Here is a 25,642-nt window from a genome sequence, read left to right on the forward strand (position 1 = left end):
ATGAGCAGGAACTACATGTGCAAGTTTGACGAGCTCCGTAAGGGAGACTACCTCATGTCCAACAACCATGAGTGGAAGGCTGTTTTCCAGGTGGGTGTTTGGAAACAAGCACTTTATGGGTGATGGTGTCCGATGTTAAAGACCCCTGACACCCAGTGATGCCTGGTTCACTTATGTTGTGTCCAAGTGTATTTATCCAGTCCAAGTATATCTATCCATACTCATTTGCATTTTCACATTCAACAATTAAAAACAGCACAGTCCCATGCATGAACTATTATATTTGACAGTGTGGATTCTTTATTTTCACAAATCAAGTGTGTATCATGTTCCAGGATTTAACCAGTATCTCTCTCTTTCTCTCTCTCTCTCTCTCTCTCTCTCTCTCTCTCTCCCTTTCCGTATGGTCTTGTAGGAGGATGGTAACTTTGTCATCTATGGCTGGAAGCCCATGTGGACCTCCGACACTGCCGGCCAGCGCGATGCCTGGCGCCTGTGCATGCAGGACGACTGCAACTTCGTCATGTACAAGAGGGACAACAAGATGATGTGGCAGACCAAGACCCCGGCCAGCGGGGGCTTCCAGATGTGTCGCATGTACATGCGCAATGACGGCACCATGGTGTTGGAGAGGGACGGTGAGGAGGTGTGGTCCTCAGCCCAGTCCAAGGGATTCAAGAACTAAACCAGCTAGGATCATTCTGCATCGGGAGCCACTCATACCACAAGTATTACGGTGCTTTCCATCTCAACTGTATTGTGTGTATGACTGTGTTTCTTCCTTGATGCTTAATAAAGAGCATGGTGAAGCGATACCTTCTGCTGCTTTCTTTAATTTGAACTGGTCTGTCTAAGGAGAATGACAGAACACTACATGAACAGTAGAAGACTTTTGAAATAAAAATCTGGGTCAGCCACGGATTTGGACAGGGAACAGAAAGAGAGAGCATCTGTCATCTGAGAAACCCATCAAATTCATAATCATTTCATTGTGATAATTATTTTTAGAATCCCACTGCCGAAAAAGAAAACTCAATAGGTCTTTTGACATGGGGAGCTGGGTTCAATAAGCAGCCTGCCAACCCATGACCTGGTGAGGATCACATGTCTGAGTCTCTGTTCTTGGTGTGCTGGGCACATTGCTTGTCGAGACACAGCTATTGTCCCTGCATCGTATTGTGCCAAATCTCATTAGCAAAGAGCGGGATTGTCAAAACTCTGGCTCAAAGGCTCTCTTCGTGGATTGTGTATTAAAATAGCATTTTGCTAAATGTTTATTTTTATTTATTCTATAAATATATTTATAAATGTTTATTTTATTTCTATTTAATTTATTCAATTTATTATATACAATGCTGATAAACCTGTCAGGGACAGGTGGGTTTGAATTCCTTATTGATTAGTGATGCAGCATGACCTGTGGAGGGTATGATGACCTGTGAAGGGTATGATGACCTGTGGAGGGTATGATGACCTGTGGAGGGTATGATGACCTGTGGAGGGTATGATGACCTGTGGAGGGTATGATGACCTGTGGAGGGTATGATGACCTGTGGAGGGTATGATGACCTGTGGAGGGTATGATGACTGTGGGAAACAGTGAACCAATTCACACAACTGTGAATATTATGAATTATGAAGCATCAGAGTCTTCTGTTATATATGTTTATTATGGTTAGACATACTAACCAATTTCTCACATCTCCCGCAAGGTCGGGGAATGTGCACATTACCCGGGAGATGTGAGAAACGCACATGTTTCTCCTACATTCCCCGCGAGGTCGGGGAATGTGCGCAATAACCGGGAAAAGCTCACATTCCCCGTTTTCTCACATTGACCGTAACATATTTACATATTTTCTCTGTGCATTTTACATATATTATCCCTTGTTAATGTAACTTCTGTTATACTACCACTAGATGGCACACAAAATGTTTCCTTAATAAAGGAAATCTCTAACTGTCTATCCATCCATCCATCCATCCATCCATCCATCCATCCATCCATCCATCTCTTCACATATCAGTGAGTATATCTGTGACCTATACAGAAAACTCTGAGGGCCTGCACATGTAGGATATGGAAATCATTACTCAGAACACCAGGAGCAGTTAAATCGACTGAATCAGTTAAAATTCACCATTCAAATTATCACCTCTGGCGTACACCAGAAATTGATGCAAAGCTAGAGTGGCTGTTCAGAGAAGAGATTTTCACTGCTGCTACCTTTATTAAGAGAGCATGGAATCTAATAACTGCTTAATTATTTATGCCTACATGTAATATGGCTTGAAGAAGATGGCTGGAGCTATTATTTAACTTTTGATTGTAACTTTTGATTGTTGTGGAATTATTGTTTTTGATTTTGTGTTTATGTTTACTATTGATGTGTCTTGTAAGTCCTTACAGGCTGGGCACCCTGTCCGGGGTGCATGACACTGAAATAAACATTACCAACCAATATAGCTCAGGAGGTAGGCTAAAGTTGCGGGCTGGGGATTGTAAGGTCACCGATTCGATCCCAGCTCCTGGCGGGATGCAGGGAACAATTTCCACTAGCGACACTTGAAGTTGATTGTGTGTATTGTGTGCCATGTCGCCGTCACTGTGTGGCCAAAATAAAAGCTAAAAGTATTAGCTCACATACACATAGGCTATCTTAAAAAACAACAATAATTGAATGGTAAATATGTTCATCACTTCAAAAACCAATAGTTAACATGTCAACAGAACAGGACACCACCAGTGTAAAATATATAAAAATCTGAATCTTAGACAAAGTTCATCACATGGGATGGAAAAATAGCCTACCAAAAAGCCCAGCATAATGAACAGTGGAGGTCCTGCCAGCCAGGGCTCTGAGAATTACTGCCAACCTTGGCCCTTTAAACAACGATCAGTTTTCCATGACTATTCATTTTCTCTTTACCCCAGCCTCTTGTAATTCTGAAAAGCTTCTACACCTACTGTGCATTGTGGTGAGACTGGAACAGAGACTCCCAATGTCTAAGCAGCATCTTTTTAAAACTGACCTTATACTCTAATCAACTATTATCTAATGTAATGATTACTGTAATACGGTGGAATCTCAAGGCATATTGGCACTTGACCAGAATGTCAATAGGAGATCTAGTGGCGCAAGCAGCTTAAAGAAGCTTATCAGAAGTAAAGGCTTGTTATGTCATCACAATGTTAATGTCAAAGTAGGCTACTTTGCAGAGTTGGTTTAGCAAGCTTTGGGGCTATCAATTCTACACACACACACACACACACACACACACACACACACACACACACACACACACACACACACACACACACACCACAATCACAACCAAACGTGAGTGGGCCTCTGTCCTACCAGTTTTACAGCTCTGTACCTGGCACCTGCATGTCTCTGCTCTATGACAGTGTGGCTTTTTATCTCTGAGTGGGGACTCAACATTTACATTGAATGGCCATACAGGCTGAAGATGTGAGGGCCTAAGAAGAAAGGCATGAAGGCATGATGTGATTACAGTAAACTTTAAAGCACGTTTGTTTGCCCTCTTGTCAGGTTGATAACATCATGTTTGGCATGATGATAACAAACAATTATCCTAAGGAGTTCAATGCTTTCAAGCTAGTTTAGCCTACTTTGATCTTATATTTAATTTTACTAGTCTAGACTTTAAACATTAGACCGTGCCTGGTAGGGGAAGCCACGTTACAAGCTTGTCCAGACTGGGAGATCAGCGGCCGAGACAGCTTGTTGTTTACGGTAGTAACAAACCTTGCGCAGCTGTTATAAAGTGTACGGTAACCAATCATAGGGCGCCTAGCTGGAATGGAGCCTACGTTTTCAGAGGCAGAGCGAACAACAGCCACTATGACGCGTGTGGGAGATGTCAAAATGTTACTTCACTCAAATGGGAAATCTTAATGAAGCAAGGAAGAAGAACGTTGGAGTTATTTAGGATTACGTTTTGATTTTGGATAGCATTCAGGCTCGTGTTTCCTTCTGTGCACAGGGGCACGATAACAAAACATTTCGCAATCTATTTTGCATGCAGTTGAGTGCGCGCGATGGACTGGAATCTCTTCCTCGTTATTCTCACACTATTATAATGTAGGTCGTTCTACCGTGGAGGGATGATTGTATAGATGTAGCCTATTTATTCAGTGGAATTTATATTTTATTTATATGTTATTTGAGTTAGACTATAGCGGTTTTCCCTTTTAAGCTTTTGCTACCAGATCGCATTGCTAGATGTTTGAGCTGATGGGCCAATAAAGCGGCTGTTGTCCTGTATTTACTGTTTTGCGCACACAGCGCCAACGTCTGCACTACAATTGAGGGAGACCGACGGAAGAAAAATCTTAAAATACGGAATACAATGACTATGTCCGTCCCCGAGAGGAATTCAGGCTCCGAGGGGAAGGAGGAGGAGAGCGAGGATGAGAGTGAAATCCTGGAGGAAAGCCCGTGCGGACGCTGGCAGAAGCGAAAAGAGCAGGTTGGTGACCAGCCTTGACTTCAGGTTATCGGTAGCGCTAACATGTTTTTCGCTGCACTCTGAGTGTGCATAGCCCACACAGGCTGTTAGCCACAGTGTGAGTGACACGATCGAATCTTGTTCGTGATATGGGAGCCTATTCTAGACTGGTCGCATCACATTTCCAAAATGCCCCGTAGCCTATATCTCACCCTTTGCGATGAAGGGAGATGACAGACTGGCTAAAGTCTGTCTGTCATTTCAGGCCTTGTAGAGCCCTTGCTTTGTCCACGTGGGCCACATAACAACAAATAACCCTGCCTACTATGAATGAAAAAAAAACTATAGCTCAAGGTGTGTTCATACAGTGCTGGATGGGAAGGGCTGGACTGTCCGTAGCTACACTCACTGTTGGCCTACTATACCGTTTCACCAGCAGGTGTAACCGAAAGGCCCAATATTAATAGTTTCCCGCCCCTTAATCGTTTTCTTTCAGAGTGAAGCACACAGATCTCTGGAATACAATAACTTCTTTCTGTTGAATGTTTACTTGTTATGGCAGAAGGATTGCTGGCAACACTGTGGAGCCTTTGTGCTGTAATTGCTCCAGAATATGATCTTGGTATGAGCCTTATAATCCCTTATATTTAGTGGTATGTCTGCAATGTTTGATGCCATACCGTCTTAGCCTACTACTCAAGATCAAAGTGTCAAATCACACATCACCCGTCTCAGTAAGTTTCTCTCCACAGGCAGTCATATGCACACCACGTTGTTGTTGTTGTAATGGTATCGTGTAGGCTACTGTGCAGAGACAGACAGCACAATTATTTCATTGTATTTTGAATACACATGACAAATCAAGTTGAGCTTGAACTTGAAAGCCAATGCTGTTAGAGCAATGCATGATGCTGGCCATGTAGATACAGACATTGAAGGGACTCAAAACCCGTTGATGAGGTTGATACATGATACACATTTCAGTTTAGACAGTAGCCTACCCTACCCTTTGAGCAGTATTTACCGGGGGGACCGCCATCCAGAATCCTGGTGCTGTGAGCCAGCTCGTGACACCTCCCTGCCTTTCTAGATAAGACTTATCTGTGATTAACACACAGAACGGCCACTGCAACCGTTAACCAAGTGACCTCTCTGTTCCACTCAGACGCGGGAGAGTTTTCATGACGTGAAATTATGTTCAGAATCAGAATCCGTTTTATTGCCAAGTAGATTTGTTTTGTTTTGTTTTTTACACATACTAGGAATCTGTTCTGGTCAGTTGGTGCATAACTGATGGGTAGACAACATTAGACAGTGAAAGGACTAGTCAGGACCGTGCAAAGACAGGAGGACTGTGCATGCTGATCAGCAACAGAATGTGCACACACACTATCCAGCCCTGTGTTTTATCCCCCCAGTGTTTTTCCCTCATGGATTACCCATCAGTGTGTTTGGTCGTTTCTGGGTCACCTTGTGCCACTCCCAGTCCCACCCCACCCACCTCCCCCTCCACACACACACACACACATACAGTACACACACTTCCCAGTGAGACACCCAGGTCTATCCTGATTTCTTTATTGGCATTGTTGGTCATACTACAGATGTCAGCGCTGATAAGAATTTAATTCACGTAGCACCTACCAGCCACCTCATTCACACACAGGTTTCATTCTTTCTGAGCTGCCTGCTTTTAACACTGCACCAACACGCTTATCACCTGGTCATTGTGACGCACAGTCGTTAATGTCAATTTGGCAAAGAAAGAGTTTTGATGCAATACAAAACAGTGGGCTGTTTAGAGTAAATACTGTACAACCATCTGCATATGACTGGAGCTGTTTTGTACTTTGGCTCTGTGCCCTGTCCTGCAGGCCTGGGTGCATCCCCCTAAGAGCAGGTTAAGTGCACTTGGATATTGGATAAATAAGTCAGGAGGAGAAAGGTTAGTCTGGATCACCTTCCTCTTATCCAGCTCTCCTGTAAACTAATTGTGTCCAAATCCACACGTTAATGTTGATGATTGCTCTGTCTGTATAATTCTCATGGTAGAATGCTAGCCTTGAAAGGGGGGGTGTATTACATTGCGTAATGTAATGTTGTTTCCTGGAGATAGTTGGCCATTTAACGATGACTGTCATCAGGGCATTGATTTCATTGAGGGACGGAAAACACGCTGGCCTGTCATGGTAAAGAAGAGCTTTGGAACACCTCTCTCTCTGTAGCCAGATGCAAGAAATATGTCTGTGGCTGGTGTTCTTTTTTTCATCAACAATATGCCAACATGAAAGATTCACCAACATGAAAGAAGGCGAAACAAGATATGAAGCCAGAGGGTTTTGTAAATGACAGTAAAGGGCAGGATTTGTGTCCGTCAAGTGCCAGGATCAATCCCTGGTGTTGAGGTGATGGACTGAGTTACCGTTCACCACTCCCGGAGCCCCAGACCCGAGTGAGTCAATAGCGCTATTGTTGCGTGATAGACTACTGATGTTTCTCATTCACCAGGCTTCATCTTGACCTGGTTGGCTTTGTTGTCTCTGAGTTTGAAGACTCATTTAATGCAGCAGCAGTCATTTGGCACCGTAGAATCAGTGCTTCTTCATTCCATACACCGTTACGTAATTGTCTGATTGCGCTGTTTCGCGCAGTCCCCTTGGTTGCAACTTGCAACATCCAGGAAGCAAGACGATGTGGTGGCACAAAGAAGGTCTCTTGGCCTTTCTGTGTGGAGTTTGCATATTCTCCCCATGTTCGCAAAGGTTTCCTCCCAAAAGAACCCAATATGAAAAACATGCAGAAGAACAAATGCTCTTCAGTCCAGTCCCTGACCAAGACCTTGACTGAGCACTCGGACTTGGTCCTGGCTGCACCTGGAGGAGGACGGATGGGATGGGAGAAATGCCGGGAACAATTTCCACCGGCAACGGCCGAAAAATTGCATGTATGTGTGCGCTGTGTGCCCTGTCGCCGCTCACTGTGTATAATGTGTATGTCACATGTGGCCGAATAAAGCCAGACGAGAATGTTCTATTCTTTTGCATAGCTGCGCTAACAGTGGTTCCACGCAGGTGCCGGTGCTCACAGGGACCAGGTGGTGAATCAGAGAGGGATAATGGATACCTGCAATGCCTGCCAATAACCTGGAATATGGATACCTCTCAATGACAAGTTAGATCATGGGATTCCAGCACTTTCACTTGATGTCCTTTAACTAAAAGAGAACAGATTAGGTGCGTCCCTTTATCTGCAAAGTCACGTATTTCATTCCCCGGTCAAAGCTGATACTATTTATAGCAAAATGATGTTACTATGTATCTTATTGGTTAACACTTGCAGGCTATACATACTGCAATAGCTAACATGATACTGCTACATCTTTACTGCAGTATATCAGGAGGACGGTGTCCTGTCTGTGTCAGGATGAAACAATTAAACTAATGGCTACCAAATCCTCGGCCAAAGCCGCAGGCATGGCTGTCTTTATAAGATCAGCCCATGTTGCGGCTGACACTAATTACCTTGCTGAAGGGATCTTTCTAATCACTGGTAACCTCCTCATGATCCAACATAGGCCGCGCTAGCCGCACTGGCAGGGGGTATGTGGTGGGGTTTGGATGGGGGTTGGGGGGGGGGATCAGCTGCTCTACGTGGAATGAAACCCACTCCAATGTCCCCGGAGTTGAAACGGGGGCAAGTGTACGTCTCGCCTCTAGGATCCACCTGTTAACATGAGCGCATGTCCTAGAGCCGGCGTTCCACACTGTCAGCCTGGTCTTAAGTTATGGGCTGTCTGGAGCACTGCAGTCCCACAGGCACCATGAGTGCAAGGCCCTGAGCGGAGACGAGTTTGCTTCATCTGAGAACTCTTGGTGTTGTTTTTCCAGGGTGTTAAGCTTGAACAATGCCCCCTCGAGGATATTTAATGTGATTGAACTACACTTTCATGAAGGACAATCTGCTGGACTGTCATCTTTTGGAAGTTAGTTAAATTTTTGGGGGTGAATCTAACTAAACTAAACTAAACTAAAACGAATAATGTTGCTGGATATTGACTAATTTGGAGAGCTAGAGCCATGTATGTCAGCAATAAACTCTGTACTCCAATGACAATTTAGTAATGTCCTTGTCAAGCCTTTAGTGTTCAATGTTCATATTCAAGAATGTATATGATTAACAAGATTTCTCATGTAGATTTGTGGTGTGTGTGTGTGTGTGCATGCGTGCGTGTGTGATTGAGTGACTGAAGCCCCTCCTCCAGAATGGATGGTTTTATGACACTGCGGCAGACGGGAGCTGTGTGGTTCGGATAGCAGGGCAGCCAGAGCAAACTCTCTGCATGACACACTGACGCACAAAAAAGTATGTAGGCCTACTGTACGTACTACAACATTACATTATTTCCAAAACACAAAAACTTTATTGACATTGACAATTCAAGATTCAAGATCTGTTTATTAGCCATGTATATGGTTCACACACACAGGTGCTAGGAATTTGCTAGGGTTAAGGCATGCACTGTTGCAGACAACATACTGTAGGACAGGGTGCAGGACAGGACAGTGCAAATACAAAAAACAGTGCAAACAAACTAACTGTATTAGTATTAGAAACACGAATTGCCAGGTTTTATACATCCTGCTTAGTTGTGACATTTAACATGAAAGCAACAACCATTTGGCTTAATAAACGTTTGACCTTTCTCTGCTATTGTAACTGACCCACTGTATGTGGCGCGGGCGGACATATTTTATAGCTCTCCTTTTATGGTACCGCCAGTGCTGCTGTCCCTGTGCAGATGGCATAACTGGTGTTATCGCCTCTGCGTTTCGCAGCCGCAGGTAATATTCACTGCAGTTCGATCCCTCGTTTGTGCTTTCAAACAGGCTGGTATGGAAGGCCCCGGCGGAGATGAGACTATGATCAGGATGAACAGGATGGTTTATAAGGTCACAGCGGAGATAAGGCCATGTGCAGCTCTCAGTCACACCTGTGCATGCATAATGCACATGCACCACAGCCCCAAGTGTGTTTGTGATCGACATTTATTTGCTTTGTGCTCTCGGTCTTGCAGCAGGTACTGAACACAAACTACACAGTGACTGTAGTCCAAAACGGTGTGTTTTATAATCGAGTCGTCACGAATGCATTCTTTTTTCCAGCAGGAACTGTTTACTGTGTGGCCACCTGCTAGAAAGGCCTGGACTGGCAGCTTGACTGCCAACCACTAACATGGAGCCTGCTGACAGTCTGGCCCAGCCCGTCGGCAACCTGGGGCCCTGCAGCTGCTGGAGGGAAGAGAGGGAGGGAAGAGAGAAGCGCAGAGAGAGACAGGAAGTGTATTTATTGTGTGTGTGTGTGTGTGTGTGTGTGTGTGTGTGTGTGTGTGTGTGTGTGTGTGTGTGTTTGTGTGTGTGTGTGTGTGTGTGTGTGTGTGTGTGTGTGTGTGTGTGTGTGTGTGTGTGTGTGTGTGTGTGTGTGTGTGTGTGTGTGAGTGAGTGATTGAAAGGGAGTGTGTCTGCGCGGGTAAGTATCTGTATGAGAGAGAGGGATTGCGTGTGAGTGAGAGAGGGAGAGGGGGAGAGAGGAGGGTCAGAGGTCCTCCTGGGCTAAGATTAGTGTCTGTGTCAGGTGCACTACGTTCTGGTTGCCAGGACACGTTGTGAATCCCTCTCCTGGTTGTCAGGGGCTGAGGACTGAGCCACGCCACAGCGACCAGATGGCGTTCAACACACACCATTAGAGGATGTCATTAGCACGAGCCAACCAGCGCTCCACACTCGCATAGCAGATTCCTAGTCATTCTAGGACTTACTACATTGTAGTCTCTCTGAAGAATCCAGCTTGTGTGAGATACCAGAGCCACTTCCAGGCCTCTGGTCTGGTTCATGCTGCTTGGTTACGAGCACGGTTGCCCTGCGGCCTCGGAGGAGCTGATTAAGTCATTGACCGCACGGCTTCTGTGGAACCTGTCAACTTGTAGTGAAACGGGAGAGCCCAGTGTCCATTGATGAGCGGGCCATCAGATGCTATGTGGGGAGCCTGTCCTGTCAGCATTTCCACTCCCGGCCATGTGTAACGGAGCTGGCGGCCTCTCAGGAGAGCTGCCGTGAAAAGGACATCCCCCCCTCTAGCAGTGGCCTGTCATGTGGCCTGTCGGTCTCATGGCGTGGGTCTGTCAGGGTAGCTCATCGTATCACATGGCATCGCTGTCACCCCAAATACCCGTCTGAGATTCCTCTTAACTGTGTGGAAAACACAAAGTCATGCTTGTGATCAGCTGGCTGGCTGACTGGTAGCCAGAACGATTTTTTAATTAATTTTGCATTGCTGGTTTGTCATTTTTCCTGTTTGCAAATCCATGCTGGGAGAGACATCTGGCATTAATGACAGCGTTCATTAGTTATAGTATTGGCAGCGCCATTTTTGCATAATAACTTGGATAAAAGCTCCCCATTGATCCTTCCTTCTTTATTTATCACTGTCAACTGAATGACCCAGATATCCTGTTGAGTTATTAAATATGAATATCTCTTACTCAAGTAAAGTCTGATTGCATTTCTCTCTCTCTAAAAGCAGATCTTAGAAATGCGCTCGCGAGATAGAGCTACACTATCATCTGTGGAGAACAGTCCAGAGGCCCCAAATCAGCAAATGACATTAAAAAGGATGTCCTGAGGTTATCTGGGAAGTTATCAGAAACCCAGACCATGTCCCATCCCATTGCAGTGACAAGCCCTCACTGTGGTCGCCCTTAACAAGGATTGCCCTTGACATTGACAGGATGTCATGGTGGCAGGGCTTCTAAACAAAAAAATTAATTAACTACCGTTTATAAAAATGAAATATCATACTATACTATACAGCACATTAATAAAAACTATACACGTCACCCCCAAGCAACCCATGTGGTTCCCCTCCCCCAGCCTAGCGTGGCCTCAGCGGGGGGTGGAGGGGGGGTGGAAGGAGAGCAGGAGAGGATTAAGGGGCTTAAGTCTGAGGAAGGGAAAAGGTTGTGACCCCCCCCTCCCCACTTGCCGTCGCCTTGCCGTTTGACGTTCTAGCTGGCTGATATCTAAGGCAGGCTGCTTGTGTAAATACACAGAACCGAAAACCAATGAAGTCCCACAATCACTCTAGCGTTTGGTTGTGGAAGGCGACACATCATTAATGTGACATCCATAATAACAGTTGCATGTTGTTAGAATTTTACCAGTTGCATAAAACCGCCTTATAGTTTGTTAACCCCTCAAGGGACTTGACTTAAAGGCCTCTAAATGTTATTCTCTAATTATAAAACTACAAAACCAGAGACACTATAGCACCAAGCATTAATCAAATAGGTTCAGAGGGTTCATGTCACAGCCATGCTTTCTATTAGACTCTTTAATTTTTGGGCCTGGGTTTCAGTACTGCGTTTGTTCATGGCTGCGTTTTTCGAATGTGGAAAAACAATCCGCAATTACACATGAAATTGCACGTAAGGATCTGTTCAAATCTCTTATCACACTAACATGCCCAAAAACGCACATCACACCACCATTAAAGAGCCTATCAACAGGTGATTTACGAGTTTGAGCTATACTGTAGGAATCAAGGGTATATTTTTCTTGGCTAGTAGCCAAGTCTATAGTCTAGAATGTTGTGAGTTAAAAATGCAGCTGTCCAGCCATCCAGCCAGCGCCAACAGTCCCAAACAAATACATTTCCATCTCCGTTTGGGTTCCATGTCTGGTGTGCATTCACTGCTTTTAAAATAATATATTTTTACGTATACAAAAAGAAAGCCTACTTTTATTTCAATCTCTAATTGTTCAATCTCAACCTGCACTGCTGTGATAACAATATTACTGTATAGCCTAACTGTTCACCTTATTATTATATATTTATGTAAGAGATGAATGGTTATAAACTCCATGACCTCAGCCAGGTATATTGCCATTCATTTAAAGGGTTTCCTTTGCTTCCCATCTCATCTACTTAGTGTTGCGGCATTTTTAGGTGGGCTAGCTTGCAGAAGCTAGCCCAACTTGTGATATTCCCACTATTTTTTTCTTTCTTTCTTATTATTCTCCCCACTTTTTTGAACCTTTACTAGTTCTTCATACTTTGTCCTAGACACTTCATTCAAACTTTAAAATGTTCATAATGTATAGCTCTTGAACGGATCCATTCAGATTTTTGATATTTGTTATAGTTTTTAAGAAATTTAACTTTTAAAACTTTTTCTTGTCCCATTGAAACTGCTTGAAACTGCTTTTGGAATGTTCAGAAACTTTATGTTTTTAGAGTGGTGGCAGCAGTTGCTTTGAAAATATTCACACATTGTGTAAACTGCTGGCACTCCTACAGTTTTGAAAGCTCACACACATATTTTACATCAAAATGTTCACACAACTGTGCTGATTCGTACAATGTTAATATCTAAGCAGTGTGACTTATAGTTTTCGCTGTATGACGATTTGTTCGGCAACTGTGCTCCTTGAAACGTATGGCAACGCACTCTAGCTTTTGAGCTGCTAATTTTGCATTTTTACTCTTTTTCTAACTTGTCGCTATGCCTACAGTTTTAACATCTCATACACATATTATATATCGAAACGTTCCCATAACTGTGCTGATTCGTACAATGTAAGTATCTAAGCCGTGTGACTTATAGTTTTCGCTGTATGACGATTTGTTCGGCAACTGCGCTCTCCATTGAAATGTATGGGCCCACGCTCTACCTTTTGAGCTGCTAATTTTGCATTTTTACCCTTTTTCTAACTCGTCGCCATGCCTACAGTTTTTAAGCTACACGGACATATCATAGCCAAAAATGTTCAGCATTTTCTCAGGATTCCTACGGTGTCAATATCTAGGCTGTGACCTTTATACTTTTTGAGAGAGAGCTGTCTGAAGCCAACATGCCTTTCCATTGAAGTGAATGAGAGGATGCTCACAGTGTCAGTTGGGATTTGAATTTGGGGACACGTGCAGGCTCTCTGTACAGGCACCCTTTTATGACTACTGTGGTAGCATTCATATTCATTCATTCCTTCCTTCTTTCCTTCCTTCCTTCCATCCATCTTTCTTTCCTTCCTTCCATCCTTCCTTTCTTTCTTTCTTTCTTTCTTTCCTTCCTGCCTTCCTTCCTTCCTTCCTTACTTCCTTCCATCCTTCCATCCTTCCTTCCTTCCTTCCTTCTTTCCTTCCATCCTTCCTTTCCTTCCTTCCTTCCTTCCTTCCTTCCTTCCTTCCTTCCTTCCTTCCTTCCTTCCTTCCTTCCATCCTTTCCTTCCTTTCTTTCCTTCCTTCCTTCCTTCCTTCTTTCCTTCCTTCCTTCCTTGGTCTCCAATGAGGGGTGCATGGGGATGGCCTGGCAATCACTGACCTGCCCCCCACAACCTCTGACCTGAGGGGGCGGAGTCTCGCCACCACGCCACTATCCACGCCACCGTCCCCACATCTCAGACCCTGAGTTGGCTAAAGACGCAGTTCTCACGGTTGGGTGCATGTGGGTGGTCCGGGGAGCAGTACACTGTCCTAGACCGGCTCTGACCCGAGGGGGCGGAGTCTCGTCACAACGCCACTATCCACGCCACTGTCCCCACATCTCAGCCCCTGAGTGAGCTACAGACACACAGTCTTCACTGTTGGGTGCATGGAGATTGCCCGGATGTAAGTACACTGCCTCCGACCTGCTCTGACCGGAGGGGGCGGAGTCTCGCCATCACGCCACTATCCACGCCACGGACCTCACAACACAGCCTCTGAGGTGGCTAGAGACACACAGTCTTCACTGGTGAAGGCAGGTGGGTAGCCCGGCATGGCCTACACTGTCCACGACCTGCTCTGACCCAAGGGGGCGGAGTCTCGCCACCACGCCGCTGAACATGCTACGGACACCACAACTCAGCCCTTGAGTGGGCTGGAGACACACGGTCTTCACTGGTGAAGGCAGGTGGATAGCCCGGTGCGGCCTACACTGTTCACGCCTTGCTCTGAACCAAGCGTGCGGAGTCTCGCCACCATGCCACAGACCCCACAACTCAGCCCCTAATTGAGCTAGAGACACAGTCTTCACCAGTGGGTGCAAGGAGACTGCCCGGAGGTCTTCATGGTGGAGTCAGGTAGGTGGCCCCGAGAGGGGTACACTGTCCCCGACTGGCTCTGACCTGAGGGGGTGGAGTCTCACCACCACGCCACTATCCACGCCACGGGCCCCACAAATAAACCCCTGAGTGGGCTAGAGACACAGTCTTCATTGGTGGATGCATGGACATTTACAGTACATTTCCTGGAGAACATGGGCTAGAGAACATGAGGTGGGCTAGCTGCTGCAGCTGTATGTAACAGCTACTGCTAGAACTACTACGGACCAGGCAATCTCCATGCACCCACCGGCGAAGACCGTGCGTCTCTAGCCCAATCAGGGGCTGAGTTGTGGGGTCTGTGGTGTGGACAGTGGCATGGTGGTGAGACTCCGCCCCCTCAGGTCAGAGCTGGTCGAGGACAGTGTACCCCTCTCCGGACCACCTACCCGCCCGCACCGGTGAAGACCATGTGTCTCTAGCCCAATCAGGGGCTGAGTTGTGGGGCCCGTGGCGTAGATAGTGGCGTGGTGGTGAGACTCCGCCCCCCCAGGTCAGAGCTGGTTGAGGACAGTGTATCCCTCTCCGGGCCACCTACCCGCCCGCACCGGTGAAGACCATGTGTCTCTAGCCCACTCAGGGGCTGAGTTGTGGGGCCGTGGCGTGGATAGTGGCGTGAGTGTGAGACTCCGCCCCCTTGGGTCAGAGCCGGTCGTGGACAGTGTAGGCCATGCCGGGCTTCCCACCTGCCTTCACCAGTGAAGACTGTGTGTATCTAGCCACCTCAGAGGCTGTGTTGTGAGGTCCTTGGCGTGGATAGTGGCGTGATGGCGAGACTCCGCCCCCTCCGGTCAGAGCAGGTTGGGGGCAGTGCACTGACATCCGGGCAATCTCCATGCACCCAACAGTGAAGGCCGTGTGTCTGTAGCTCACTCAGGGGCTGAGATGTGGGGACACTGACGACACTCCGCCCCCTCGTGTCGGAGCCGGTCTAGGACAGTGAACTGCTCCCCCGACCACCCACATGCACCCAACTGTGAAAACTGCGTCTTTAGCCAACTCAGGGTCTGAGATGTGGGGACGGTGGCGTGGATAGTGGCGTGGTGGCGAGACTCCACCCCCTCAGGTCAGAGGTTGTGGGGGGCAGGTCAGTATTTGCCAGGCCATCCCCATGCACCCCTCATTGGAGACCATGTGTCTATAGCCCACCCCAGGCCGAGCAGTAGCTGTGGAGGTGTTGCAGTAGGTGTTTGTTATAAGTACTGCTAGTACTACACTCAAAAATAGATTAGACCACTCATCATAACTCATAGTTTTATTGAGTTCAATAGCTGAAAGAGGAGAAAATATATTAATATGAGTTTGCAGCCTGAAAAAGTGTCATTCTGAATATTTCTTTGAAAATAAGGAAGGAAGAGAGAAAGAAAGAAAGAAAGGAAGGGAAGGAAGGATGGAAGGAAGAAAGGAAGGGAAGGAAGGGAAGGAAGGAAGGAAGAAAGGATGGAAGGAAAGAAAGAAAGAATGGTGGAAGGGAAGGAAGGAAGGAAGGATGGAAGGAAGGAAAGAAAGAGAAAGAAAGGAGGAAGGAAGGAAGGATGGAAGAAAGGAAGGAAGGAAAGAAAGAAGGATGGAAGGAAGGGAAGGAAGGAAGGAAGGGAAGGAAAGGAAGGGTGGATGGAAGGAAAGAAAGAAAGAAGGAAGGGAAGGAAGGAAGGAAGGAAGGAAAGAAAGAAAGCAAGAAGGAAGGAAGGAAGGATGGAAGGAAGGAAAGAAGGAAGGACAGAAGGAAGGAAGGACAGAAGGAAGGAAGGGAAGGATGGAAGGAATGAAAGGAAGGAAGGAAGGAAGGAAAGGAAGGAAAGAGAAAGAAAGAAGGAAGGATGGAAGGAAAGGAAGAAAGGATGGAAGGAAAGAAAGAAAGAAGGATGGAAGGAAGGGATGGACGGAATGAAGGAAGGAAGAAAGGAAGGAAGGATGGAAGGAAGGAAGGAAAGGAGGAAAGGAGGAAAGGAGGAAAGAAGGATGGAAGGAAGGAAGGAAAGAAGAGTGGAAGGAAGGGAAGGATGGAAGGAAGGGAAGGATGGAAGGAAGTGAAGGAAGGAAGGGAAGGAAAGGAAGGAAGAATGGTGGAAGGGAAGGAAGGAAGGATGGAAGGAAGGAAAGAAAGAGAAAGAAAGCAGGAAGGAAGGAAGGAAGGATGGAAGAAAGGAAGGAAGGAAAGAGAAAGAAGGATGGAAGGAAGGGAAGGAAGGAAGGGAAGGAAAGGAAGGGTGGATGGAAGGAAAGAAAGAAGGAAGGGAAGAAAGGAAGGAAGGAAGGAAAGAAAGAAAGAAAGAAAGAAAGAAAGCAAGAAGGAAGGAAGGAAGGAATGGAAGGAAGGAAGGATGGAAGGAAGGAAAGAAGGACAGAAGGAAGGAAGGACAGAAGGAAGAAAGGAAAGGAAGGAAGGAAGGAAGGAAGGATGGAAGGAAGGGAAGGATGGAAGGAAAGGAAGGAAGGAAAGGAAGGAAAGAGAAAGAAAGAAGGAAGGATGGAAGGAAAGGAAGAAAGGATGGAAGGAAAGAAAGAAAGAAGGATGGAAGGAAGGAAGGGATGGACGGAATAAAGGAAGGAAGGAAGGATGGAAGGAAGGAAGGAAGGAAAGGAGGAAAGAAGGATGGAAGGAAGGATGGAAGGAAGGAAGGAAAGAAGAGTGGAAGGAAGGGAAGGATGGAAGGAAGGGAAGGATGGAAGGAAGTGAAGGAAGGGAAGGGTGGAAGGAAGGATGGAAGGAAAGAGAAAGAATGAAGGGAAGGAAAGGAAGGAAGGAAAGAAAGAAAGAAAGAAAGCAAGAAGGAAGGAAGGAAGGAAGGAAGGATGGAAGGAGGGAAGGAAAGGAAAGGAAGGAAGGAAAGAAGGAAAGGAAGGAAGGAAAGGAAGGAAGGAATGGAAGGAGGGAAGGAAAAATGGAAGGAAGGAAGGAAAGGAAGGAAGGAAGGAAGTATGGATGGATGGATGGAAGGAAAGAAAGAGAAAGAAAGAAAGAAAGAAAGAGAAAGAAAAGAAAGGAAGGATGGAAGGAAGGAAGGATGGAAGGATGGAAGGAAGGAACGAAGGAAGGAAGGAAGGAAGGAAAGAAAGAAAGAAAGAAAGAAAGAAAGAAAGAAAGAAAGAAAGAAAGAAGGGAAGGAAGGAAGGAAGGAAGGATGGAAGGAAGGGAAGGAAGGATAGAAGGATGGAAGGAAGGAATAAAAGGAAGGATGGAAGGAAGGAAGGAAGGAAGGAAGAAAGGAAAGGAAGGATGGAAGGAAGGAAGGAAGGATGGAAGGAAGGAAGGAAGGAAAGAAGGAAGGAAGGATGGAAGGAAGGAAAGGAAGAAAGGATGGAAGGAAAGAAAGTAGGATGGAAGGAAGGATGAAGGAAGGATGGAAGGAAGGATGGAAGGAAGGATGGAAGGAAGGATGAAGGAAGGAAAGAAAGAAAGAAAGAAAGAAAGAAAGAAAGGAGGAAGGAAGGATGGAAGAAAGGAAGGAAGGAAAGAAAGAAGGATGGAAGGAAGGAAGGATGGAAGGAAGGGAAGGGTGGAAGGAAGGAAGGATGGACCCCGGGTCCGTATCCTCTTCCTACCCCAACCCTACCCCTGACCCCTGCCTCTACCTGGACCCAGGCACACTCACACACACACTGACATACACCAGTCCTGGGCTCAGATCCCCTTCCCCTCACCCTAACCCGGGTCCGTATCCTTTTCCTACCCCCCACCCTACCCAAACCCCTGCCTCTATCTGGGCCCAGGCACATTTATGCACACACAGACATACACCAATGTTTGCCATGTCTCTCCTATGATGTTATTAGCCTCTCTTACTCTGAAAATGTAATTTAATGTTATTTATTGCTCTATAAATGTTCTTGGCCGGTAGACAAACATACTCCAGGAGCTTGCTCGATCGCCTCGTTGAGAGGGGTCAGGGAAGAATTTTTACAGCTCACTTATCTGGCCCTCGGGTGATTACTGTTTTTTTGCTTCCCTCTGGAATATGTAGGGGTGGGATGTCTGCCCACCTCCCTTGTTCTCTGTAAAGCGCATTGTGTTGCCTCTGGGTATGAAATGCGCTATATAAATAAAGCTTTGATTGATTGATTGATTGAAGGAAAGCGAGAAAGAAAGAAAGAAGGAAGGAAGGAAGGAAAGAAAGCAGGAATGGAAGGAGGGAAGAAAGGAAAGGAAGGAAAAATGGAAGGAAGGAAGGAAGGATGGATGGATGGATGGATGGATGGATGGATGGATGGATGGAAGGAAAGAAAGAAAGAAAGAAAGAGAGAAAGAAAGAGAAAGGAAGGAAGGAAGGAAGGAAGGATGGAAGGAAGGATGGAAGAAAGGAAGAAAGGATGGAAGGAAGGATGGAAGGAAGGAAGGAAGGAAGGGAAGAAGGGAAAGAAAGAAAGAAGGAAGGATGGAAGGAAGGGACGGAAGGATGGAAGGATGGAAGGAAGGAAGGAATGAAAGGAAGGATGGAAGGAAGGAAGAAAGGAAAGGATGGAAGGAAGGAAGGAAGGAAGGATGGAAGGAAGGAAGGAAGGATGGAAGGAAGGAAAGGAAGAAAGGATGGAAGGAAAGAAAGAGAAGGATGGAAGGAAGGGATGGAAGGAAGGAAGGAAGGATGGAAGGATGAAGGAAGGATGGAAGGAAGGAAGGAAGGAAAGAAAGAGAAAGAAAGGAGGAAGGAAGGATGGAAGAAAGGAAGGAAGGAAGGAAAGAAAGAAAGAAGGATGGAAGGAAGGGAAGGAAGGATGGAAGGAAGGGAAGGGTGGAAGGAAGGAAGGATGGAAGGAAAGAAAGAAAGAAAGAAGGAAGGAAGGAAAGGAAGGAAAGAAATCAAGAAGGAATGGAAGGAAGGGAGGATGGAAGGAAGGAAAGAAAGTAAGAAAGAAAGCAAGAAGGAAGGAAGGAAGAAAGGAATGGAAGGAAGGAAGGAAGGAAAGAAGGAAGGACAGAAGGAAGAAAGGAAAGGAAGGACAGAAGGAAGAAATGAAAGGAAGGAAGACAGGAAGGATGGAAGGAAGGAAGGAAAGAAAGAGAAAGAAAGGAGGAAGGAAGGAAGGATGGAAGAAAGGAAGGAAGGAAGGAAAGAAAGAAGGATGGAAGGAAGGGAAGGAAGGGTGGAAGGAAGGAAGGATGGAAGGAAAGAAAGAAAGAAGGAAGGAAGGAAAGGAAGGAAAGAAATCAAGAAGGAATGGAAGGAAGGGAGGATGGAAGGAAGGAAGGAAAGAAAGTAAGAAAGCAAGAAGGAAGGAAGGAAGAAAGGAATGGAAGGAAGGATGGAAGGAAGGAAGGAAGGAAAGAAGGAAGGACAGAGGGAAGGAAGGACAGAAGGAAGAAAGGAAAGGAAGGACAGAAGGAAGAAAGGAAAGGAAGGAAGGAAGGATGGAAGGAAGGGAAGGATGGAAGGAAGGAATGAAAGGATGGAAGGAAGGAAGAAAGGAAGGATGGAAGGAAGGAAGGAAAGAAAGAAAGGAAGAAGGAAGGAAAGGAAGAAAGGAAGGAAGGAAGGATGGATGGATGGATGGATGGATGGAAGGAAGGAAGGAAGGAAGAAATGAATATGAATGCTACCACAGTAGTCATAAAAGGGTGCCTGTACAGAGAGCCTGCACGTGTCCCCAAATTCAAATCCCAACTGACACTGTGAGCATCCTCTCATTCACTTCAATGGAAAGGCATGTTGGATTGAGACAGCTCTCTTTCAAAAAGTATAAAGGTCACAGCCTAGATATTGACACCGTAGGAATCCTGAGAAAATGCTGAACATTTTAGGCTATTATATGTCCGTGTAGCTTAAAAACTGTAGGCATGGCGACGAGTTAGAAAAAGGGTAAAAATGCAAAATTAGCAGCTCAAAAGGTAGAGTGTGGGCCCATACGTTTCTATGGAGAGCGCAGTTGCCGAACAAATCGTCATACAGCGAAATCTATAAGTCACACGGCTTAGATACTTACATTGTACGAATCAGCACAGTTGTGTGAAAGTTTTGATGTATAATATGTGTGTGAGCTTTCAAAACTGTAGGAGTGCCAGCAGTTTACAAAATGTGTAAATATTTTCAAAGCAACAGCTGCCACCACTCTAAAAGCATAATGATACTGAACATTCCACCAGCAGTTTCAATGGCACAAAAATTACTATTAAAAGTTAAATTACTAAAAAACTATAAAAAATATCAAAAATCTGAATACATCCGTTAAAGAGCTAAACATCGTGAACATTTTAAAGTTTGAATGAAGTTTCTAGCACAAAGTATGAAGAAGTTATAAAGGAGACAAAAAACGGGGAGAATAATAATAACTAGAAAGTACATTTCCTGGAGAAAATGTGAGGTGGGCTAGCTGCTGCAGCTGTATGTAACAGCTACTGCTAGAACTACTACGGACCAGGCAATCTCCATGCACCTACCGGCGAAGACCGTGCGTCTCTAGCCCAATCAGGGGCTGAGTTGTGGGGCCGTGGCGTGGATAGTGGCGTGGGGGTGAGACTCCGCCCCCTCAGGTCAGAGCCAGTCAGGGACAGTGTACCCCTCTCCGGGCCACCTACCTGACTCATCCGGTGAAGATCGTGTGTCTCTTGCCCACTCAGGGGCTGAGTTGTGGGGCCCGTGGCGTGGATAGTGGCGTGCTGGTTAGGCCCCGCCCCCTTGGGTCACAGCTAGTCGGGGACAGTACAGTGACCTCTGGGCAATTTCCATGCATCCACCAATGAAGACTGTGTCTCTAACCCACTCGGGGGTTGAGTTGTGGGGCCCGTGGCGTAGATAGTGGCGTGGTGGTGAGACTCCGCCCCCTCAGGTCAGAGCTGGTCGAGGACAGTGTACCCCTCTCCGGGCCACCTATCCACCCGCACCGGTGAAGACCATGTGTCTCTAGCCCACTCAGGGGCTGAGTTGTGGGGCCGTGGCGTGGATAGTGGCGTGGGGGTGAGACTCCACCCCCTTGGGTCAGAGCCGGTCGTGGACAGTGTAGGCCATGCCGGGCTACCCACCTGCCTTCACCTGTGTGTCTCTAGCCACCTCAGAGGCTGTGTTGTGAGGTCCGTGGCGTGGATAGTGGCGTGATGACGAGACTCCGCCCCCTCCAGTCAGAGCAGGTCGGGAGCAGTGCACTGACATCCGGGCAATCTCCATGCACCCACAGTGAAGACCGTGTGTCTGTAGCTCACTCAGGGGCTGAGATGTGGGGACAGTGGAGTGGATAATGGCGTTGTGACGAGACTCCGCCACCTCGGGTCAGAGCCGGTCTAGGACAGTGTACTGCTCCCCGGACCACCCACATGCACCCAACCGTGAAAACTGCGTCTTTAGCCAACTCAGGGGCTGAGATGTGGGGACGGTGGCGTGGATAGTGGCGTGGTGGCGAGACTCCGCCCCCTCAGGCCAGAGGTTGTGGGAGGCAGGTCAGTGATTGCCAGGCCATCCCCATGCACCCCTCATTGGAGACCATGTGTCTATAGCCCACTCCGGGGCGGAGCAGTAGCTGTGGAGGTGTTGTATGGAAGTTGAGGTTAGAAGCAGTAGCAGTGAAAAGCAGTAGGTGTTTGTTATAAGTACTGCTAGTACTACACTCAAAAATAGATTAGACCACTCATCATAACTCATAGTTTTATTCAGTTCAATAGCTGAAAGAGGAGAAAATATATTAATATGAGTTTGCAGCCTGAAAATATTCTGAATATTTCTAAGAAAGATGGATGGATGGATGGATGGATGGATGCAAGAAGAAAGAAAGAAAGAAAGAAAGAAAGAAAGAAAGAAAGAAAGAAAGAAAGAAAGAAAGAAAGAGGGTTGATGGATGGATGGATGGAAGAAAGAAAGAAAGAAAGAAAGAAACAAAGAAACAAAGAAAGAAGGATGGATGGATGGATGGATGAAAGAAAGAAAGACGGATGGATGAAAGAAAGAAAGAAAGAAAGAAAGAAAGAAAGATGGATGGATGGATGAAAGAAAGAAGGATGAAAGATGAAAGAAAGAAGGAAGGAAAGAAGGAAGGAAAGAAGGAAGGATGGAAGGAAGGAAGGATGGAACGAAGGAAGGATGGAACGAAGGAAGGATGGAACGATGGAAGGATGGAAGGAAGGAAGGATGGAAGGAAGGAAGGAAGGAAGGAAAGAAAGAAAGAAAGAAAGAAAGAAGGAAGGAAGGAAGGAAGGAAGAAAGAAAGAAAGAAAGAAAGAAAGAAAGAAAGAAAGAAAGAAAGAAAGAAAGAAAGAAAGAAAGAAAGAAAGAAAAAGAAAGATGGAAGGAAGGAAGGATGGAAGGATGGGCTGGATGGAAGGAAGGAAGGATGGAAGGAAGGAAGGAAAGGAAATGAATGAAGGATCGAAGGAAAGAAAGAAAGAAGGAAGGGAAGGAAGGATGGAAGGAAGGAAAGAAAGGAGGAAGGAAGGATGGAAGGAAGGAAAGAAAGGAGGAAGGAAGGAAAGAAAGAAGGATGGAAGGAAGGATGGATGGAAGGAAGGATGGAAGGAAGGAAGGAAAGAAAGAAGGAAGGATGGAAGGATGGGAGGGAAGGAAGGATGGAAGGGAGGATGGAAGGAAGGAAGGATGGAAGGAAGGAAGGAAAGGAAGGAAGGATGGAAGGATGGAAGGAAGGAAGGTAAGGAAGGAAAGGAAGGAAGGATGAAAGGAAGGAAAGAAAGAAGGAAGGATGGAAGGAAGGAAGGAAGGATGGACGGAAGGAAGAAAAGGAAATGAATGAAGGATCGAAGGAAAGAAAGAAAGAAAGAAGGAAGGGAAGGAAGGAAGGAAAGAAAGGAGGAAGGAAGGAAGGAAAGAAAGGAAGGAAGGATGGAAGGAAGGAAGGAAAGAAGGATGGAAGGAAGGGAAGGATGGATGGAAGGAAGGAAGGAAGGAAGGAAAGAGAGAAGGAAGGATGGAAGGAAAGAAGGATGGAAGGAAGGGATGGAAGGAAGGAACGATGGAAGGAAGGAGGGAAGGAAGGAGGGAAGGAAGGAAGGAAGGAAAGAAAGGAGGAAGGAAGGATGGAAGGAAGGGAAGGAAGGAAGGAAGGATGGATGGAAGTAAGGAAGGATGGAAGGAAGAAAAGAAGGAAGGAAGGAAGGAAAGAGAAAGAAGGAAGGAAGGAAGGGAAGGATGGAAGGAAGGAAAGCAAGAAGGAAGGAAGGAAGGGATGGAAGGATGGAAGGAAGGAAGGAAGGAAGGAAGGAAAGGAAGGATGGAAGGAAGGAAAGGAAGGAAGGATGGAAAGAAGGAAAGAAAGAAGGAAGGGAAGGGAAGGAAGGAAGGATGGAAGGAAGGATGGAAGGAAGGAAAGGAAGGATGGAAGGAAGGAAGGAAGGAAAGAAAGAAAGAAGGAAGGAAGGATGGAAGTAAAGGAAGGAAGGAAGGAAGGAAAGGAAAGGAATGAAGGATCGAAGGAAAGGAAGAAAGAAGGAAGGGAAGGAAGGAAGGAAGGATGGATGGAAGGAAGGAAAGAAAGGAGGAAGGAAGGAAAGAAAGGAGGAAGGAGGGAAGGAAAGGGAAGGGAAGGGAAGGGAAGGATGGATGGAAGGAAGGGAAGGAAGGATGGATGGATGGAAGGAAGGAAGGATGGAAGGAAGAAAAGAAGGAAGGAAGGAAGGAAGGGAAGGATGGAAGGAAGGAAGGATGGAAGGAAGGAAGGAAAGAAGGAAGGAAGGAAGGATGGAAGGAAGAAAAAAGGAAGGGAAGGAAGGATGGAAGGAAGGAAAGAAAGCAAGAAGGAAGGAAGGAAAGGAAGGATGGAAGGATGGAAGGATGGAAGGAATGAAGGAAAGGAGGAAGGAAGTAAGGAAGGAAAGGAAGGAAGGATGGATGGATGGAAGGAAGGAAGGAAGGAAGGAAGGAAGGAAGGAAGGAAGGAAGGAATGAATGAATGAATATGAATGCTACCACAGTAGTCAATAAAGGGTGCCTGTACAGAGAGCATGCACGTGTCCCCAAATTCAAATCCCAACTGACACTGAGCATCCTCTCATTCACTTCAATGGAAAGGCATGTTGGCTTCAGACAGCTCTCTCTCAAAAAGTATAAAGGTGCCAGCCTAGATTTTGACACCGTATGAATCCTGAGAAAATGCTGAACTTTTAAGGCTATTATATGTCCGTGTAGCTTAAAAACTGTAGGCATGGCGACGAGTTAGAAAAAGGGTAAAAATGCAAAATTAGCAGCTCAAAAGGTAGAGTGTGGGCCCATAAGTTTCAATGGAGAGCGCAGTTGCCAAACAAATCGTCATACAGCGAAAATTATAAGTCACACGGCTTAGATACTTACATTGTACGAATCAGCACAGTTGTGTGAAAGTTTATGTATAATACGTGTGTGAGCTTTCAAAACTGTAGGAGTGCCAGCAGTTTACAAAATGTGTAAATATTTTAAAAGCAACAGCTGCCACCACTCTAAAAACATAATGATACTGAACATTCCACCAGCAGTTTCAATGGCACAAAAATTACTATTAAAAGTTAAATGACTAAAAAACTATAAAAAATATCAAAAATCTGAATACATCCGTTAAAGAGCTAAACATCGTGAACATTTTAAAGTTTGAATGAAGTTTCTAGCACAAAGTATGAAGAAGTTATAAAGGAGACAAAAAAGGGGGAGAATAATAAAGAAAGAAAGAAATAGTGGGAATATCACAAGTTGGGCTAGCTTTTGCAAGCTAGCCCACCTAATAAAGAAAGAAATAGTGGGAATATCACAAGTTGGGCTAGCTTTTGCAAGCTAGCCCACCTAATAAAGGCTTTTAAACTTTTTGCCAGGTACTTTTATTTGAACGAGAGAATATTATTATTTGAAGTGTCTACTCTTGTTTAGGTTATGATTTGCATGACTCCGATTTATTCTTATTTGCAAATTGATATTAACTATAGTATCCACTAAGATACTATATAGCTCAAACTCATAAATCACCTGTTTGATTGCTATAATGTGAAGTGAATACAGCGTTACAGTGCAGGCCTAGTATTACATGTTGCAGTAGTGTAATCCAGGCCTTGGAATCACGGGTCGTGTAGAGCCAGTCAAATTTAGCACAGCTTGAAGAGGGATCCAGAACAGGAACTTAAAAAGAAGGAAGCCCCA

The 25,642-nt window shown here is 45.8% G+C and overlaps 2 protein-coding genes across 5 annotated transcripts in view; both read left to right on the plus strand.

Moving 5' to 3' along the window:
• On the plus strand, positions 1-685 carry LOC311321726 (B-type lectin plumieribetin-like; the record flags this gene model as incomplete). The annotated part of the gene is made up of 2 exons (XM_084453732.1): positions 1-90; positions 416-685. The coding sequence occupies 2 exons, from the start codon at positions 1-3 to the stop codon at positions 683-685; spliced, it is 360 nt and encodes a 119-aa protein (XP_084309858.1).
• Positions 686-3,844: 3,159 nt separating this feature from the next.
• The window catches only part of nrbp2b (nuclear receptor binding protein 2b), a 51,197-nt gene continuing 29,399 nt past the window's right edge, over positions 3,845-25,642 (plus strand). For 3 of the 4 annotated variants that reach the window (XM_084456485.1, XM_084456487.1, XM_084456486.1), the window contains exons 1-2: positions 3,845-4,109; positions 4,314-4,497. In XM_084456485.1, the coding sequence (XP_084312611.1) occupies positions 4,048-4,109; positions 4,314-4,497 (246 nt within the window). In that variant the 5' untranslated portion in view covers positions 3,845-4,047. Of the gene's footprint in view, positions 4,498-25,642 lie in introns of all 4 variants that reach the window. The other variant, XM_084456488.1, reaches the window with a different exon arrangement.

The sequence above is a fragment of the Borostomias antarcticus genome (assembly GCF_949987555.1).
Source record: "Borostomias antarcticus genome assembly, chromosome: 2".
Lineage (NCBI taxonomy): Eukaryota > Metazoa > Chordata > Actinopteri > Stomiiformes > Stomiidae > Borostomias > Borostomias antarcticus.